The sequence below is a fragment of the Leuresthes tenuis genome, unplaced genomic scaffold, assembly GCF_036924035.1.
Source record: "Leuresthes tenuis unplaced genomic scaffold, fLeuTen1.0.hap1 SCAF_16, whole genome shotgun sequence".
Classification (NCBI taxonomy): domain Eukaryota; kingdom Metazoa; phylum Chordata; class Actinopteri; order Atheriniformes; family Atherinopsidae; genus Leuresthes; species Leuresthes tenuis.
The window spans coordinates 3,123,164-3,141,536 of record NW_027325370.1 but is presented as its reverse complement, the minus strand read 5'-3'; the positions used below and the strand labels follow the sequence as shown (position 1 = coordinate 3,141,536).

Sequence of the window (18,373 nt, the reverse complement as noted above, 5' to 3'; positions counted from 1 at the left end):
AAGGAGCCTGATCCACGGAGCCCAAAGGCTCTGCTGCCAAAGTGTGGAAGCCAGACTCCGACAGAGCCCCAGATGTCCCTGCTCCAGTGGATCAGAGCCGCACCGGTGCAGCTAAACTCCACTTTAGCATGAGCACAACAAGAAATACCTGCGTCATAATGATGGATGAGACTTTTCTTTATTTAGTGCTGAGACAGAGTTAATCACCAGTTAATCAACAGCAGGTTGTGTGTCAAATGTAGTCATTTAGCAGAGATGTTACTCTGATAACTTCTGAAAGCAAACAATGCGTTTAGAGAAGCTGCTGCACTGTGCATCTGGCACAGTTCTGCAGAAAAACGGGCAGAAATACGGACAGAAAGCACAGCCGATTCAGGTGGGGACACACTTAGCAGCACGGAGTAATACTTGCTGGCCTCCATGTAGTGTTAGCGCACGGCGTCTCTGAGAAAAGAAACCGTCTGAATGCAGATCACTGCTGAACACGTTGGGCTTTCAGCGGTTTTACACTTGGTTTTAGTTGATGTTCCTGTGAAATAGTGTTGAGTAACTGCAGAAAGTCCCGGATGAGCTGCTGAAACGAACTTCTGGGAATACAGAAAACATGCAAGTCTGGGCTGGCGTCACGGAGCCGGAGTGCACGTCTTCACTGAAAACAGAGAGAGGAGCAGGAAGACGAGTGCAGCCGACAGCTCGCCATCACACAGACGCATGCGGCTCGGGGGCCCGGTAAGCTGTAAGGCCCCGACATGTGCGGCTTCACAGCAGGACACGGAAAAAAAAACACTTGTTTACTTGGTTTTCTGTGAAATCCCGACGCGTTTCTTCCAAACCTCTGACCAAGAACTGCAACAGAAGCTGTTAATAATACAAATTCTCCCCGTCAGGGAGAGATGACGTCACCCCATCAGGGAGAGATGACGTCACCCGTCAGGGAGAGATGACGTCACCCGTCAGGGAGAGATGACGTCACCCGTCAGGGAGAGATGACGTCACCCGTCAGGGAGAGATGACATCACCCCATCAGGGAAAGATGACATCACCCCATCAGGGAAAGATGACATCACCCCATCAGGGAAAGATGACATCACCCCATCAGGGAGAGATGACATCACCCCATCAGGGAGAGATGACGTCACCCCATCAGGGAGAGATGACGTCACCCGTCAGGGAGAGATGACATCACCCCATCAGGGAGAGATGACATCACCCATCAGGGAGAGATGACATCACCCCGTCAGGGAGAGATGACATCACCCCGTCAGGGAGAGATGACATCACCCCGTCAGGGAGAGATGACATCACCCCGTCAGGGAGAGATGACATCACCCCGTCAGGGAGAGATGACATCACCCCATCAGGGAGAGATGACGTCACCCCATCAGGGAGAGATGACGTCACCCCATCAGGGAGAGATGACGTCACCCCATCAGGGAGAGATGACGTCACCCGTCAGGGAGAGATGACATCACCCCATCAGGGAGAGATGACATCACCCGTCAGGGAGAGATGACATCACCCGTCAGGGAGAGATGACATCACCCCATCAGGGAGAGATGACATCACCCCATCAGGGAGAGATGACATCACCCCATCAGGGAGAGATGACATCACCCCATCAGGGAGAGATGACATCACCCCATCAGGGAGAGATGACATCACCCTTCAGGGAAAGATGACATCACCCCATCAGGGAGAGATGACATCACCCGTCAGGGAGAGATGACATCACCCTTCAGGGAGAGATGACATCACCCTTCAGGGAAAGATGACATCACCCCATCAGGGAGAGATGACATCACCCGTCAGGGAGAGATGACATCACCCTTCAGGGAGAGATGACATCACCCTTCAGGGAAAGATGACATCACCCCATCAGGGAGAGATGACATCACCCTTCAGGGAAAGATGACATCACCCGTCAGGGAGAGATGACATCACCCCATCAGGGAGAGATGACATCACCCGTCAGGGAGAGATGACATCACTCGTCGGGGAGAGATGACATCACCCGTCGGAGGTAAGCTGTAAGGCCCCGACATGTGCGGCTTCACAGCAGGACACGGAAAAAAAAACACTCGTTTACTTGGTTTTCTGTGGAATCTCGACGCGTTTCTTCCAAACCTCTGACCAAGAACTGCAACAGAAGCTGTTAATAATACAAATTCAACTTCATAAAGACTTTAAACCTTTCCGAGAGATGACATCACCCTTCAGTGAGAGATGACATCACCCCATCAGGGAAAGATGACGTCACTCGTCAGGGAGAGATTTTTTACATTGAAGTCTGACAGCAGAAACTAAATGACTTGCAGCAGATTCTCTGTCGCAGCTGTCGTCTTACGCTACTTTGAATTATGACACGATTAAAAGTTTAATGCGATGGCACGAGAGACACGAAACAAAAACGATTCAAATATTCAGATCTGTCATTTTGATCAAATTTCGAGCTTCCTTCAAACGGCTCGCTGCCCAGAAAGGTCCTGCCTGGGATGGGTTTGGCCCAGTTAGAGCGCTTTAGTCTAAACATCAAGTTAGAAACGCACTGACAAAGCAAAGTGAGCAGCCACGGATCAGACTTTAAACACGTGCACTCGGTGGTAACTGAACTGCATTGTGGGTAATTCTGACACGTTTTGGCTTTGTTCACAGCTTCTTCTGGACATCCAGGCCCACATCACAGACCCAGCTCAGTCATAAAAACACATTCTCCCGTCTTCCACCGTCCCCGTGTGCGTGGGAGTTTGTATCAGTGCGTAAAATTGTGCGTGCTGGGATGGACTCCAGACCAATGTGACCCTTTGCAGGATGAGTGGCTTAGAAATGTGGAAGTTTTGGGAGTTTAACTCATCTTTAACTGGTTTATGATGCATCAGAGCTCAGCCACACCCACCTCTGTGGGATCACCGGTCCAGTAAAGTGGGTCAGCCTCGCAGGGCGTGCATCAGAGCTTCTTCTTCTTCTTCTGCTCCTGCAGGGTGTGCTGCAGCTCTCTCAGGTTGGCCGACAGGAGCTCCACCTCGTCCAAACGGCCGCTGTGCTTTGCATCGAAGATGTAGGCCCTGATGTTATTGATCTGCTGCAGCAGCAGCTCTTCCTCTATCATGTCCACATCTGGCAAAATCTCATCGTCGTCGTCCCCGTCAAAGGGGTTGGTCGAGGCCTCTGGCGAATTCCCCGAGGCCTCCATGAAGGGGTTACCTGCGTCCGAGTCCTCCTCAAAGGGGTTGCCAGGTTCTGTCTCACCCTGCCTGTTCTCCTCTGCATCTTCATCAAAGGGGTTGTATTCCTTCTTTCCGTTGCTTTCTTCTTTGTGTTCCCTCTTGATGTCCTCAAAGAAGGGATTGGATGGATCTTCCTCTACGGGAGTGGAGTCTTCCTCTTCGAAGGGGTTAAGAGGGGCGCCGCTCTGGCCTTCGCCTTCACCACCAGGGGGCGTCACATGCCCCCCTAAGCTCCTCAGCCTCGGAGGCGACTCCTCCTGCGCTGTGAGAGGAGGGAAGGCCCTTCCAGCTGGGGGGCTCCTCTCAGCTTTAGGAGTCAGGACCTCTTCCGCCGTGTCCTCCTCTTCCTGGTAGGCTTCTGTTGGGCTGATATCAAGCGACGGCCCCCAGGTGAAGGAAGGCTGGGTGGAGCTGACAGTGGAGCCCCATTGCTCTCTCTCCTTCCGCTCCCGGGCCTCCAGGCGCTGGAGCTCCCCCTGCTGCAGGTTTTCCTCCTTCGCCAGCTTCTGGGAGAGAGCGATAGCCAGGCTGGTCTGCTGCTGGTCGTACTCATCCTGCAGCTGGCGCAGGTTCTCCTCCAACATGGCAACCTCATCTGCTCTTTGAGCCTCCCGAGCCTGACGCAGGAATGACTGAATGTTCTCGATCTGCTGCAGGAGGGGGTCCTCCAGCTCGCTGCGGACGTGGACGGCGTCTGCGGAGGGCAACCAACCTCCAGCTTTGGTCATACGTGGCGCTCGAGGGGCCTGGGGCAGCTCTCCGTTGGCAGGTGGACGGTTTTTCTCAGACTCCTGCCTCCGCTTCAGAGACTCTTGAGCTGCCTGTTGAGCGGGAAACAACAACAAAAAAAGGATTCAGCAGATTGTTTGTCCAGTGAAAACGAATCAAAGGTGTAGCAACAAAGCTCACCAGCCTCTCTTGCTGGAGTCTCCTCTCTTGTTCCTGTTTTCGCTTTTCTTTCAGCTCTTCATATTTCTCCCTGGTGGGCAGAGACATCAGGCCCAGCAGCTTCTCCTGAGGCCAGAGAAAAGGGATGAGGAAGCTGTCAGCGTTGGACGAGCTGCTCAGCGACCCCGGGTCAGATCTTCCTGCTGTGAATTCACTTTTATGACCGTTTCACTGGATCTTATCTGGTATAAATGTGCCTTTTAGGTTGTCTTATAATCTACGTTGTTTTTGCTGTAATGTTGATGCAGTTATTCAGTGAAGTTGTTGCTCCGGTGATCGTTTCACAGCTAAAGCAGCGAGTTTTATCATGTTTTATTAAGTAAATCTCAGGGGGAAATATCAAAATGTCCTTTTTATTTCAGCATATCGTCTGGGTGGATGTTCAGCCAACTAAACTGCACACTTTCATTGTTTGTGGGTTAGATAATGAGGCTTATGTGGGACAGCTGATGCGATTGCTGTTCAAAGCACAGGATTAGGAAGGGAAGCAGAACTGGCTGCATCACTTGCAGTTTCACACCAAAACTGTCCAATTAACGCTAAACTCACAGCCTTTACTTGGGCTCACCTGGACAAATAGTGTGGCCGTGTAGCGGATCATCCTCTGCAGCTGGAGCGCCTTCGGGTGCGATGGCGGATCGTTCTTTACTCCCAGAGTTAAAATCCTTTTACTGAGAAGAAAACAACTCAAATCAGTCCTTTACGTACGAGTTTAATCTGGAAAGCCGTGACCGACACGTACCTCAGAGCATCGATTAGTTCATAGTATTTCTGCACTTCCAGCCTCAATCCACCCGCAGTGTCAAGGTTATAAGTGGTTTCTCCCGCACTGTAAGAGGAAGGAGAGCAAAGACTTGAATATCGCCTGGAACCTCTTAAATAAGGACTGGAGCATTTCTTAATGTGGCGTACTTGAGAGACTCGGCCATTCGTATGTACTCTGGAGCCTTTTCGTCCACCTTCTCCATGCACATCCTCAGCCTCTGACAGGAACCCCCCCCAAAGACAAACAGTGAGAGGCAGGAAGGACACTGCACAGCTAAAACAGAACTGTTTCTGTTTTTCTGTATTTCTGTAGCTTTATTCATTCATAAAGGAGTCAAAATAACACCAGGAGGGCCTGTGCTGAATGCTAAATGCAGATATGCTGCAAAGAATGTTTCTGTTTCTGTATTTATCAGACGCTTTTATCCAAAGCGACTTACAAATGAAGATATAACAGCTTTATAAAAAGCTAAGCTACATAGAAGGAACCCAGGAGTCCGACTCTGTCAGAGGGGACAGAGCAGAGATAGGGTGCAGGCATAGAAGGAAGAGCAGAAAGATAAAGAGCAGAGATAGAGGGGGGAGGGAAGTACAAGGTAAGTGCCAACCAACCTCGTAAAGTTTGACTATATCTGGCACGTGGTCCTTCTCTTCCAGCTTCTGCTGCCTCTTCAGCAGCGTGTCCATGCAGTGGTGGCAGCAGCGGATCCTCTCGTCGTCCTTTTCCTCCAGCATGGAGGTTACGCTGCTCAGGCTGCTGATGCTGCCTCTCCTCGAACCCATGCTTCCGCCTCCTGCTGGGGCCGACTGGGACTGACCGGGGCTCCCGGGGACACACAGCGCCTCACGGGTCCCATTAATGAGCTTCTCTGTTAAAGAGGGGGGGGACACTCAGCACTGAGATGACTTCTGATCATTTCCCACACCTCCTGAATGCTGTCAGTACATACGGGCCAAAGGCAGGGGGACGAACTCCATGCACCTCCTGCACATGATGGAGCCACAGAGGCGGCAGTGGTGCCGCCTGTTCCGGATGTTGAACTTGTTTCCACAGTCGGGACAGAATGGGACGTCGGAGTCATTCACCCACGACACCACAGACTTCTCAATGGCTTTAACGAAGGTGAAAACACGTTATTTGAATATTTACTCACTGAGACGGACTGTGATCAGAGCAAGAAGAGAAACAAACCTCTGATTTTAGCAGAATCCGAGTTGGTTCTGTCAAACGCTGTCAGCTGAAACATTAACGTTTAAATGGTTAAGATTTACCACACGTGACCCTGCTTCAGACACTTGGGCTTTGAATGAATGGCACACCTTTTCCAGTCTGATGATGAGTTTGTTGACTTCAATGACGTAATGATCAATGCGAGCTGCTCTGTGTTTCTTAAAGACGTCCAGGTGACTTCTCGTTGCTCCTGTGAGAGAAAAGGCAAAGATTTGTTGTATGAATCAAGTAAAATGAGTTTTTTAAGCTCTCCAGCTGCAGCTGGATGCCTTTAAAGTGAGGTTTTGTTGGTTTTTACCCAGTTCCTGAGGCTCCCACATGTACGGGTCCACTCCACCGTAGTAGAAGGACTCATAAGTGCCCGTGTCAGGTCTGTCATCTCCATCCCTCTTCAACAGTTTATCTTTGGCTTTCTTTGCTTTCTGAACCAAACCTGAACACAAAATAGCATAAGGAAGCAATTACTGTGGTGAAACTCAAAGGAGAGGGTGTATCCTTACCACAAGCCTGGACTCATTTCCATGTTCACTGCCAATCTGAATCTCTCCAGGGGCGTTGCCAAGCATGAGCAGAATCATTTTCTACCATTTATACTCATTTCAACCCATAATCCGCTCGTTTTACTCAAACATTTCTAATTTCCTCTGGTTAAACACGTGAGAGAAGTCTGTCTGATAACAAAACTGACGCTTGAATTCACAGAAGCTGTTTTTCTGACTTTACAAGACCTTTTATTGCTAATCAGTGATGTGCAGCAAAAGTGAGCAAAAGAAAAAAAGACTTCAAAGGAAGACTTAGATGCAAACACATATGCAGTGTCAGCCAAATACAGGCCTGTGTGAGAGCAAAGTCCGATCTGAATATCATCCTATAAAGAAACAAAACAGTCATGACACCTTGGAATGACTGACATTAGCGTCCACTGATAGCTTAGCATCATTATAAAGCATAGCATTAGTATCATTATAAAGCACAGGATCAGAGTTAAAAGCTGAAGAACGTGTGTTAATTCATTCATTCATTCATTCTCACCAGTAGGATCCATTCAAAAGGAGGCTGTGGTTTCTTTTAAGGTCTGTTTCTTGCACAGGAAAATATTGCATTATTGTATTTTTCAGGGCTGCTTACTTTTGAGCTGTCCTCTAACATGCCGATCATCCCCCGAGTGCTCCTCTTCATAGTGTCCTTGGAGTTGGTAGAACGACTGAAGGTCCTTCAGGCACAGTGGGCAAAGAAAGCCCTCCTTCACTTCACTCGTGCCCTCAAAGGGGGGTGGGTAGCCGGAAGCCATGATGACAGCAGGAGGCTGCGTTGTTTATGAGGAGGTGCGAGGTGCCATGATCCTGCTTCGACCCACATGTCACGGGGTTTGCACCCGACCCCGGTTCAGCCCCATAACACCTGGGGAAACCTGAAAAGAAGGACTGGGGTTACGCGCAGCATGCGTCACGAAATAAAACTGGTGTCTGAATACCAACCCAAACCAAAGCTAAGTGTAACTGCAGGCAGTGTCTCTGCGATAAACAGCGTCATAGCAACAGCTCGTGAGGTTTGAATACTTATGTGTCCTCTGACTCACTTATAATTAGCTAAGATTTCTCCCAATGAAGAGAAACGGTTCAAGTTTGCTCTCAATCTGTCATGTTTCCATTTCAATCTGCTAAAATCAACCCTGGCCACGAAACTCGTAGTTTCCACAGCCAACCCGCCCAATTAAAGGAGCGGCTGCTTACGTGTTCAAATATGACACAAAAACTCACGGGGTTATCTACAGTTTTAAAAAAACGTCCGGTTTTTATTCAAAATAGTCTTCAACTTCAACAATCACCGTGATTCCGACCAGGGAAGCTAACGCTAGCAGGAAGATGCTAACAGCGCTATCTTTTGTTTCGTCCGTCTCGGACTTCGCTCAACTTCCCAGAACCACACAAACACCCACCTGTCAGCGCGATGGACCGCTTCTGGACCAATAACTCCGACAATAACTGTGCTGTTGACGGGTTGTATGTTCCTTGACAGCTCGACAACACCAGCTGCAGCAGCAGCGGCAGCAGTGGCCCTACCTGGTCATGTGATTAGCGCCTCGTCACTACGGGAACTGAGGAGGGACAAACGGCAGGAAACAAACGCGCGCTCCACTTCTCCCGCTTAGATCAAATAGTCTTTCATTTTTAATGTAAAACACACATAAGAACGGAGGAAAAACACACATTTTGTTTCTAAATTGAAGAATATCGTCTGAATTAATGAACGAAGCAAAACTATTTAGCTTTTTATCAGTCGTCAGGAGTTTGATAAACATTTTCAGTTACCTCTTCAGTTTTTTTATGCCATTCCAGTCAACATAATCATCATCAATATTCTCCTTTATCTTCTTGAATTTAATTAACAGTTAGCAAATAAATCATTGCATCCCCAACTGGCATCAAAGTAAGTTTACTCTAAGATGCTGAAATAAACACTTCTTCCTTTTGTGAAATATGAATAAAATCTGCCTCATTTCTCCAATAATGTTACAAACTGCAGCCACACTGTTGTTTTATTTCCTTTTACTCTGTAAAACCACCTCTTTGTCCATGCTTTCTCCCAGTGCCTTTGCCTCTTAGTCTCTGCTTAATTGTTTCATCGAGCTTTCCAACTCAGAGCTCCTTCTCCATGTATTGCCTGACAAAAACAAATCCCCCCCCCCCCCCCCAACCAGCCGAGGCAGATGGCCGCCCTCCCCGAGCATCGTTCTGCTCCAAGTCTCTTCCTGTTAAAAGGGAGTGTTCTTCCCAACTGTTGCCCGCCGCAGCATGCATCATTAAAAAAAAAGCAGTGTGTCGGTTCCACTTTTTTAAGAATTGAATCTTATTGAGCTGAATAGGATTTAATTGAAGGTGAATGGAATTTAAATTGGGTTAAAAGAGATAGAGGCTGTTTTCTTTGAGTGTTCCCACATTAATATACAATCTTGATGTGTCTTTGGGTTCATTTGTCTTTAAAAAAAAAAGAAATAAGCCCATTTTCCACCTGATCTTCCATCCATTCCCTTGATTGTTTCAAGGGACGCCCAGTTCTGATTGAACATTATTGATTTTAATATGTTCATCTGATGATAATTCAAACAGAAAAAAAGCTGTTTTCTCATCAAATTACCGCCTTTCATCCATCATCTACCGCTTATCCGAGGGTTGGGAGCTTGACCAGAGAAACCCAGACGTCACTGTCTATTACTGCCTTTCAATCAAATTGAACTATTCTTTCTTGCATTAAAAAAAACACACAGTTCCCCCTCTTTTGCCATTTGATTAATTTCTTTATAGAATTCCCACTTCTCTAAAGAGTATAATTGGATTTCCATTTGGGATAGGGACAGCCTCGTGTTGAGCCAAAGAAAAATCAAAGGAGATTAAACGATGATCAGTTAAGAGTGAGGCTGAGAAACATCATGTAGAAAATCATGTGAATCCAGGCAATATAATGACATTATAATGAGAAGTCCTGCAGAACTCAGTCAAACAGAGTTTTAAGAGCAGATATTTATAGGTTCATGACACCCGTTGACGCACAATTGTCGAACCTGAGATCAGGAGTGAAAATGAAACGTCCTCACATCAAGATTGTGTTTGTCCTATAAGACAAAAGTTTGCAGAGTTTGTTCCTCTGGTGTCTGAAGAAGATAAATATAATTAGCCCTCTGCTCCTAACAAAAAGGAGAATCTTTCAACCCCCGCGAGGTTAAAAAATATCAATCATCTTAAATTTGGCCTCTCGCCTAATGGCAGCTAGGATAGGCAAACCAGAGTCGGATGAAGTGGTTTATAAAGACTGATAGAATTAATTAATTTATCTTGAATTTCATGGTAGCAACATGCCCCAAAAGGTTGGGACTGGGAAAGCAAAACAGTGGAAAAATGAGTGGTTTTAAGAAAAAACAGCTGATGGAACAAGTCGCAGCTTATAGTGTCAATTGGTGACAGGTGAGAGATGTAAATGGGTATAAAAAAGAGCACCTTAAAGAGGCAGAGTCTTTCAGAAGTAACTGGACAGATTTTCAGCAGTTTGTAAAGAACGGTGTCTACAGATGTTGGAGCAATGCTCCCGTCTGAAATAAACACTTCTTCCTTTGGTGAAATATGAATCAAATCTGCCTCATTTCTTCCAATAATGTTACAAACTGCAGCCACACTGTTGTTTTCTTTCCTTTTACTCTGTAAAACCACCTCTTTGTCCATGCTTTCCCCCAGTGCCTTTGCCTCCTAGCCTCTGCTTAATTGTTTAATTTCTGGGTGGTATTAAGAAGAAACAGCCTGTGGATAAAATGGGTATAAAAAAGAGCACCTTAAAGAGGCAGAGTCTTTCAGGAGTAACTGGACAGATGGAAAAGATAGACTGGGAAGTCCTCGTCTTTCAGCCTCAGGCAGTGCCAAACTGCTTCTATTACAACAGCGTTGTGAAAGAGTCAGAGAGCTGGACTGGTCCGCCTGCTGTTCGGACCCAGAACTGTTGAGCATCCCATATTAGACCCAAAGGTCCAGCAGCTGGTCTCCTCACTTCCCAGTTGTTTACATTGTGTTGTTAAAAGAAGAGTTGATGCTGCTGAGGTAAACAAAAAGAGGTAAAATACTGGTTTCTGCGATCTGAAAATCATTATATTCTGTTGTCTTAGTTGGTCACTGAGACCAAAGAAGTGGAGCACATCAGTCCAGCTGTGAGGTCTTTCCACCGGCTGCCGGTCCATCAGAGGATAGACTTTAAAGTTCTGATGCTGGTCCATCAGAGGATAGACTTTAAAGTTCTGATGCTGGTCCATAAAGCTCTGAATGGTCCAAAATACATCAGTGACCTCCTGACCCACTATGAACCTCCCAGACCCCTCAGGTCATCTGGATCCGGTTCTTTATCAGTTCCCAGAGTCAGAACCAGACCTGGAGAAGCTGCATTCAGCTTCTATGCTCCACATGTCTGGAACAAACTCCCAGAAAGCCTCAGATCAGCTGAAAGACTCAGTATTTAAGTCCAGGTTGAAGAAACATCTATTTTCAGCTGCATTTGAATAAACTGGAGTTTCAAAACGGAATCATGTTTTAACTCCTGATTTTATCTTTCATATATATATTTTTTTCTGATTTTATCTATTGTTCTTATTTCTTTCTTTTGTTTACATTTTAAATCATGCTTTTTATTTCTTCTGTTTTAATGTCTCTGTAAAGCACTTTGAATCACCTTGTTGTTGAATTGTTCTATAAAAATAAACCTGCTTTGCCTTTTATAGTTAAAAAACCTTCAAACTTTGGAGTTGGGGCTGTAATAATAACTGGAGGCGGTGAAAAGCTTCTTTCGGTCGATCTAAACTGAATCTACCAGAAACAACCTCTCGTGTGTTTTTCTTTTCGTGACCAGTCCACGGAGCTCCGGTGCGTCTAATTGTGAGATAAAGGTGCTCCGTCTCCAAAAGAGAAGGCAGAACTTGTCTTAATGAACACACCACGAAGCCCTTAGAACAATGTTTAGTTGGTCTCGTGTTGCCCATAGCAACCAGCCCAGAGCTGTGAACATCAGCTGTTATTTACAGGATCAGCTGCTGGTGAGGAGAGGCGTCATGTGACACGTGTCCTCTGGTCCTTTACCTGATATGTGACCCCCCCCCACACTCCTGTGGCTGCAGATTTGTTCAGTTAGTTTGGGTTTTTACGGCATCTTTGTTTCCCTTTTACAACCTTCCCATTTTATTTATAAATTACAAATAGTTCAGAAATGTTTTGCCGCACTTTGAGTTGAATTACCTTATTGAGGAAGTCCAATAACTTGCTCCAATAACTGAAAGCTCTCCTTTTGGTGCCATGTTGCAGTCAGTCTGTAAAAGCTGCCTAAAACCTTTAAAGATGCTTCTTTACTGCAGGCTCATTTGCATATTTAGACTGAAAAACATATAAAATATATACATTTTTAAAAAAACACAGCTCAATTGGTCTGTGGGGGGGTACATACAGGCTTTCTCACAGCTAGAATGGAAACAAATAGAGCCAGAGCAGCACAGTATTGGCAGAAACCTTTTTTCAGACACTTTTGGAGCCTTTCGGGTAGTTTTGAATAGTTTCTGTCTTTTAGCTACACTTGCCTCTAATTAGCCTTTATTTTACCTGCTTCATTTCATCCAAAGATCTCTCACTCCATCTCTCCATCTCTGATGCCTGGTAAGTAGTTTGCATATTGATCAGGCCGGTGTGTAGCAGCTCTGGTGGAACGTGCGCATGGCACAGGAGCGCGAATACCTGACTCTGTCACCTAAGGACAGCATTAAAGACACCGCAGGGTGATCGCTCTGTCGCGCGACAGATGGTGGGGTTGACTCAACAGTTAAACGCGCATTAAACACGCATTTTCTGCTGCTTAAGCAAGCTATACTTGTTTTTTTTATATACCACCGCCTGTTGACGTCCAATAAAAAACGTCGTACAACACAATTCTTAATGAACGTAATCGTGACGTAATGTAGAAAAATAATCAACGACACACGTTACTTGCTGTGGCATCCTTTATATTTACACAAGTAGAAAATAATAAAGCACAAATCAACCAATGAAGGGATTCCCTTGCTGTAAACGCAGCCATTGTTATTATATCTTAACTCGGGCATGTACAACACTGACAAGCGTGTGTTTTCCTCACGGAGGCAACATAGCTGAAGCCAGTAGTCTAATGCTTTAATCCCACAATTTGTGTAAACTTAAATAATCTAATAAACAGAATAAATAAATCTGTTCTAGAATGATAAATGATAATATGGCACAAACTGTTCTGAAAACCGTATGCACCTACAGCAAATTTGAAAGTTTGGAAGAAAATTATACGCACAAGCGCCCAAAATATATCAGATTAATACTTTGCTTTAATAATACAGTGACTATCTACCGAAGAAAAATAGCTCAGAAGCTTAAATGATCGAATTACATCTTTCATAATTCATTATGATCACTTAATTTAGACATTTATTTCTTTACAACAAAGCAATATGCGCCGATCAGATTGGTTCACCCTACTCTGCTTCCACTAAATCCTCCTCCGGTGCAAACCTTTTGCCCGGGTGCTGCCTCTTCTCTTCATCGTGGCTCTTGTTAATGTTGTCTATAAAGTCGAGCAGGAAGCTGGTCTTACTGCAGCCCTCAGAATCCAAAACATCACACGGACTGTTTGTGCCTAATTCCGGACTCGAGTTTTCCCAAAACCGTTTTCCTGGGTGCTGACGCTTTTCCAACTCCGGGAGGTCTTCCTCTTCGTCCGCATCCCAGTCCCCTTCGTCGTCCTCATCCCCGGTCTGGCGCTTACCTGGGTGTTGGCGTTTGCTGTGCAGCACCAGGTAACGCTTGCCTGGGTGCTGCCGTTTGGAAAGTTCACTCAGCAGAATAACAGGGCTGTCAGAAATGTGTCCCGGCATGGAGCGCTTTCCCGGATGCTGCCTTTTCTGGAGCCCCATGAACGTGTGCATTTCATCTTCGCGCTTGCCTGGGTGCTGTCTCTTTTGCACATCCAAGTCCAACTCATCTTCGTCCTCTTCTCTCCTGCCGGGATGCTGCCTCTTCTCCAAATCATTTATGTATCTCTTGCCGGGATGCTGTCTTTTTGTTACCCATTCTGGCTGAGGGAAGAACCCATCTGGAAAAAAGAAGAGAAAAACAGGTGGGAAAAAACACTTCTTTAGTATTTCTTTAACTGTAATTATCACCTTGGAGCGAAATGTGTTCACATCCTGCTACCGCGTGCGTAATTGCGCACGAAGTGGCACTTCGTGATCCATATTTCTTGAATTGTATCAATAGGCCTGTACTGAAAGATGATTCTGGTACTTTCCACTACTTTTCTGAAAACATCTTAACATTATTTTCATGAGTATTAAGCATAATTATCGAATTGGAAAATACTGAGAATGTTTTTTCCGCTTTTAGATTAAAACAGTCAACAGAAATACATCAGGTATCAGAGGCATGGTTTTGGGAAATAATAAAGGACGATGATAATAAGAACAACTTAAAAAAAAAACATATTTAAGAATTTTATGGCACCACTCTGCTTCAAAGCATTGTTTTGTTTCTGTTTTTTTGCTTGAAATATATCCAGATCCTTTGGTTTTACGCACCATTTCTGCCGTCTTCTTCCTGCAGCTTTTTGAGAATGGATCGTAACAGGAGACTTTCTGCTCTCTGTAGTATGATGTCGTCTATGGTGGTCCTTCGGTCCGTGCCTTCCTCAGCGGAGATGCCCTGTCCTTCAGACACCGTCAGTTTGCAGATCGCGAGAGAAGCCAGGAAGAGAAGGCTTGTCGACTTCATGATGATCTATTTTGTTCGTCTGCTATAAGAGAGTAATGTAAGAGTAACATAATTAATGTGGACCAAAGGTCTGGTTTTAGAAAAAGAGAAGATTAGCAGATCATATCTGTCGTCCAAATAACAAATTGTATGAAATCATGAAGAGTAATTTCAATAAAGTCCAAAAACACGAGAGAGAGTTGACAGCATCTCTTAAAACTACCTTTAAAGCAGATTAATACTGTTTGAAACGATCGAAATGATGTTTTAGATAAAAAGAAAACAATAAAACAACACACAACGAAAACCAGAAACTCCAACCCAGATGACATACTTTGATTTCAGGGGTTCTGAAATGCGCCCTACTCACCTGAGAAGTACCCAAACTCTGCTCGTCCCCGGCCTCTGGCGCAGCCGGTTCTGGTAACGGTTGCTCGCAGCTTCTCTCAGCGGTTGGTGACCCTTGAGGCTGAGTGTAGAGGTATGAGAAGAAGGCTTCTCGGCTCTGCATTTATACTTCCTGGTCACTGTCGTCATACTAACGCTGGAGTAATTTTTCAGGATCCCTCGTCCCCCATTGATGTCACCAAGTCGTGCGCAACTGTATGTGGTGAACGATCATCCAACCGCAGCCCAATTTGTCATTTAAAAACGAATTGGGAGTAAGATAGACACCAGCTGTCAACCTGCTTGGTTCATATAAGTTCACTCTTAAAGATTCTTACATCTAGAAGATGTTATGCAAGTTTCACTGTGCACGAATCCTTCTGTTTATATGTCCAGTGTCTCTTTGCATCGGACTTTCATATTTTCATCGCTTTTTACATCTTAGAAAACTTAAGAGTCTTAGAATCTGATGGTCTCCTTCCGGGGGGCCGTTGGTGCTGCGGAGAGAGAGAGAGGCTATTCATATTTTCCAACCATACCCTAAAGTCACAGCACACATGAGGGAGAGCTGAACCCATCTGGCTCCAGCATTTTCTGGTCACGATGCAGCACTGCTGTATGTCTGCAAATTTTACATGGAAGCAAAGCAACCTGACCAGACTAAATGTGACTAGACAAGTTTGATAAGCTCCAAAGGTGTTTCCCCCTTCTTATACCACCAGTATAAAAACAAATATGGACTAAAATGTGAATATATAAAACCATTTTTATGAAGACAGAACTAATAGATAAACAGAATTTGCTCATTTTGGATGTTCAGCCAACAAAATGTGTCAAAAAAATAAAGTCAGAGGCAACATAAGACTAGAAAAGTGGTGCAATGGTTAAAAAAACATTGACAAGGTGAAGGATTTCAGTAAAATTAGGTTTGGCATGAGCCTAAAGGTGTGATTTGAAATGCAAAGAGCATCACAGAAATGCTGAGTCCTTCTGACGTAAAGATGGCGCAGGTTTCCCCACTTTCTGATAGACTGTGTTCCAGGAGTTAAACAGCTCCAGTAGTTCTGTGGCTGAAGAAGGCTGCAGAAAAGAGCAAACTCACATATGACATATCTGTCACGGGAACATTTAAACATTTAAATATATGATGAAGTGCTGTTTTAAACCAGTTTTCACTGTTTTTTGTTCTATTATCACAGAGACTTGGAGAAGTGTGTGAAAGTGTCAACGATGGACAGCTATTCTGTGCAGGTGGAAGCCTGTAAGTATCAGCCGAGGAAAACACTTCCCCACATACATTAAACACACAGTAAATGCCAGACAAGGGGCTGATTTGTCCCCACAATTGCCCTAAGAGTTGGCCGAGTCACACCAAGAACCAAGAACAGCTGGAAGCTGTAAGAAAGTCTGATGTTAGCTGTTTTTTGGGTGTTTTTTGCAGACAGTTGTTACTATGAAGTTTTGATTTGTTGATGGCAAGAATCCGACAAAGACTGAGGAAAACCAGGGAACTTTAGTAGAGAGGAGAGTGATTGGTGAATGAGAACAGCTGAGGATAATAAAGACAGGTGAAGTGAGTGGAGTGGAACAAAAACAGGACTAAGACCAGGCAGGCAAACTAAAACTAAGAAAGACAAAACATGAAAGTAGCTGAAAAAGCAAACTAAAGACTTAAGAAAACAACCAATAACTCAAGAAGACAAATGAACTGAGCATAACCGCCCAAAAAAACCCAACTAAGAGCAAGAAAAGAGTCACTGACTGAAGGATAGAACTCAACAGAGAACCCAAGACATGAGAAAACAAGTCCAAAAAACCCAGATCCCAAATCTAACAGGATGCAACAATTTGCAAAGCTCCCAAACGAATATTTCAAAATAAAACACATTGTCCATCAGAGACTCTTGTGCTGCTGTAATAATGTGTCTTAGCTTTGTCTTGCTGATATATGCAAGCTCTTCATGCCACCTGGACGGGACACATGACCTTAAAGCTTAATATACCTTTATGACCATGTTTGAGATTACTCCAGATTCTCAGAACCTTTGATTATATCGTGTGCTGTAGACGTTATTCTGACTTTGTTCCACAATGAGTAGATGAACTTTGCCTCTCTAAGATGTTCTTTTTATGTCCGATCATGTTACCCACCTGTTGCCCAGTGACCTTATAAGTTGCGACATGCACCCCAAGCTGCTTCTTTGAAGAAACACTCACTTTTCCGGCTTTTTGTTGTCCCTGTGCCAACTTCTCTGTGATGTATTACGCTTCAGACAATCCAGACTCTTGTCGTTCCACGATGGTGGAGAAAGTCTAAATAATAATACATTTTATTTGTATTGCACTTTATATTTAAACATCTCAAAGTGCTAACAATCTCAAAGTGGAATATAACAGATATTTTAGCAGTAAGCTTTCTTAAAAAGGTGAGCTGGAGTCTGTGGGGCCCTCAGAGGGTCGGGGAGGGTGTTCCACAGCCTCCGAGCTGCAGAGGAAAAGGCCCGAGTGCGGAGCTTGGTTCTGGGGATTTGGAGGGTGTTTGTAGTTCTTGAAGACCCAGATCTTCAGAGAGCATCTCCTATCCGAGCACTTACCCTCTACTTCCCTCTATGCCTGCCCTGTGACCTCTGACAGAGCCTGACTGGTGGTTTCCTTCTACGTAGCTTATTGTTAGCTTTCACATTAGCTGTAATGTTATATCCTCATTTGTAAAAGTGTCTGCAGAAACAGAAACATGTATTGCTGCTATAAAATTCCCAATGAGCTGCCAATGCCTCACTTTCAAAGCTGGATGTGGAAATAAACTATCGTTTCAGAAGGATTTCCAATGAATTCAGTTCTGTTGCTGCTGATATTTTACTTATAAATAAATAGTTCTGTTGATTTAGACAAATATTTGTAGCGCTGCGCAGTAGTTCTTACCTATTTATGTTTTTTAGGCCTTCTAGGGAAGTGAAATATCCTTCTTCCTGTACTTGACTTACATGTTATTAGATAAATAGTGCTGTAGATTTATTTATGACATTAGGCTTGGTAGGGAAGGGCAATATGCTCTATTTTAGTGTTCTATATTTAACTGATGTGTGTTTATGTGTTAGACATATAGTGCTGTTAAATGTCTGCTTCAATGTCTGTTTATAGATTATATGTCAATGATTGGACTGTAAAACAAAACATTAAAGTCTAAGTCCATCCCAACTTTCTGGGATGAAGATAGGCTTCATATTTTGATCAACATTTCATAAGAAACTGTTCATAAGAAACTTCAATGTGAATTAAAATGACTGTGTAATGCTTTAATTACATGCTATGGATGTGCTGTCACATCCAATAAATCAAGCTGGAAAAGATCAAAAACACGATTAAAATCATTCTGTTTGTTGTGTAAATCATCTTTGTTGACAGGTCAACCTGATCTGTAAATATGAGGAAAATAGTGCGTGTTAAACCGGGTGAGGGAGGAAATATTTTAGACCAACCTCTGTAAGATAGTGAGTTTGTTCTGGTATCAAATGAAAGTGACAGTG

General features: G+C 44.5%; 2 protein-coding genes across 2 annotated transcripts; both read right to left on the bottom strand.

Moving 5' to 3' along the window:
• Positions 1 to 2,249: 2,249 nt before the first annotated feature.
• rbsn (rabenosyn, RAB effector) lies at positions 2,250 to 8,230 on the bottom strand. Its single transcript, XM_072367123.1, has 12 exons — positions 8,108 to 8,230; positions 7,297 to 7,579; positions 6,467 to 6,601; positions 6,258 to 6,358; positions 6,130 to 6,175; positions 5,888 to 6,049; positions 5,550 to 5,806; positions 5,085 to 5,155; positions 4,915 to 5,001; positions 4,741 to 4,843; positions 4,134 to 4,238; positions 2,250 to 4,045 (listed from the first exon to the last, which is right to left on the bottom strand). Exons 2-12 carry the CDS (start codon positions 7,457 to 7,459, stop codon positions 2,945 to 2,947), a joined length of 2,331 nt encoding a protein of 776 aa, XP_072223224.1. The 5' UTR covers positions 7,460 to 7,579; positions 8,108 to 8,230; the 3' UTR covers positions 2,250 to 2,944.
• A 4,794-nt stretch (positions 8,231 to 13,024) lies between these two features.
• trh (thyrotropin-releasing hormone) lies at positions 13,025 to 14,927 on the bottom strand. The gene is made up of 3 exons (XM_072367120.1): positions 14,830 to 14,927; positions 14,288 to 14,502; positions 13,025 to 13,806 (listed from the first exon to the last, which is right to left on the bottom strand). The coding sequence occupies exons 2-3, from the start codon at positions 14,478 to 14,480 to the stop codon at positions 13,190 to 13,192; spliced, it is 810 nt and encodes a 269-aa protein (XP_072223221.1). The 5' UTR covers positions 14,481 to 14,502; positions 14,830 to 14,927; the 3' UTR covers positions 13,025 to 13,189.
• Between the last annotated feature and the right edge of the window lie 3,446 nt (positions 14,928 to 18,373).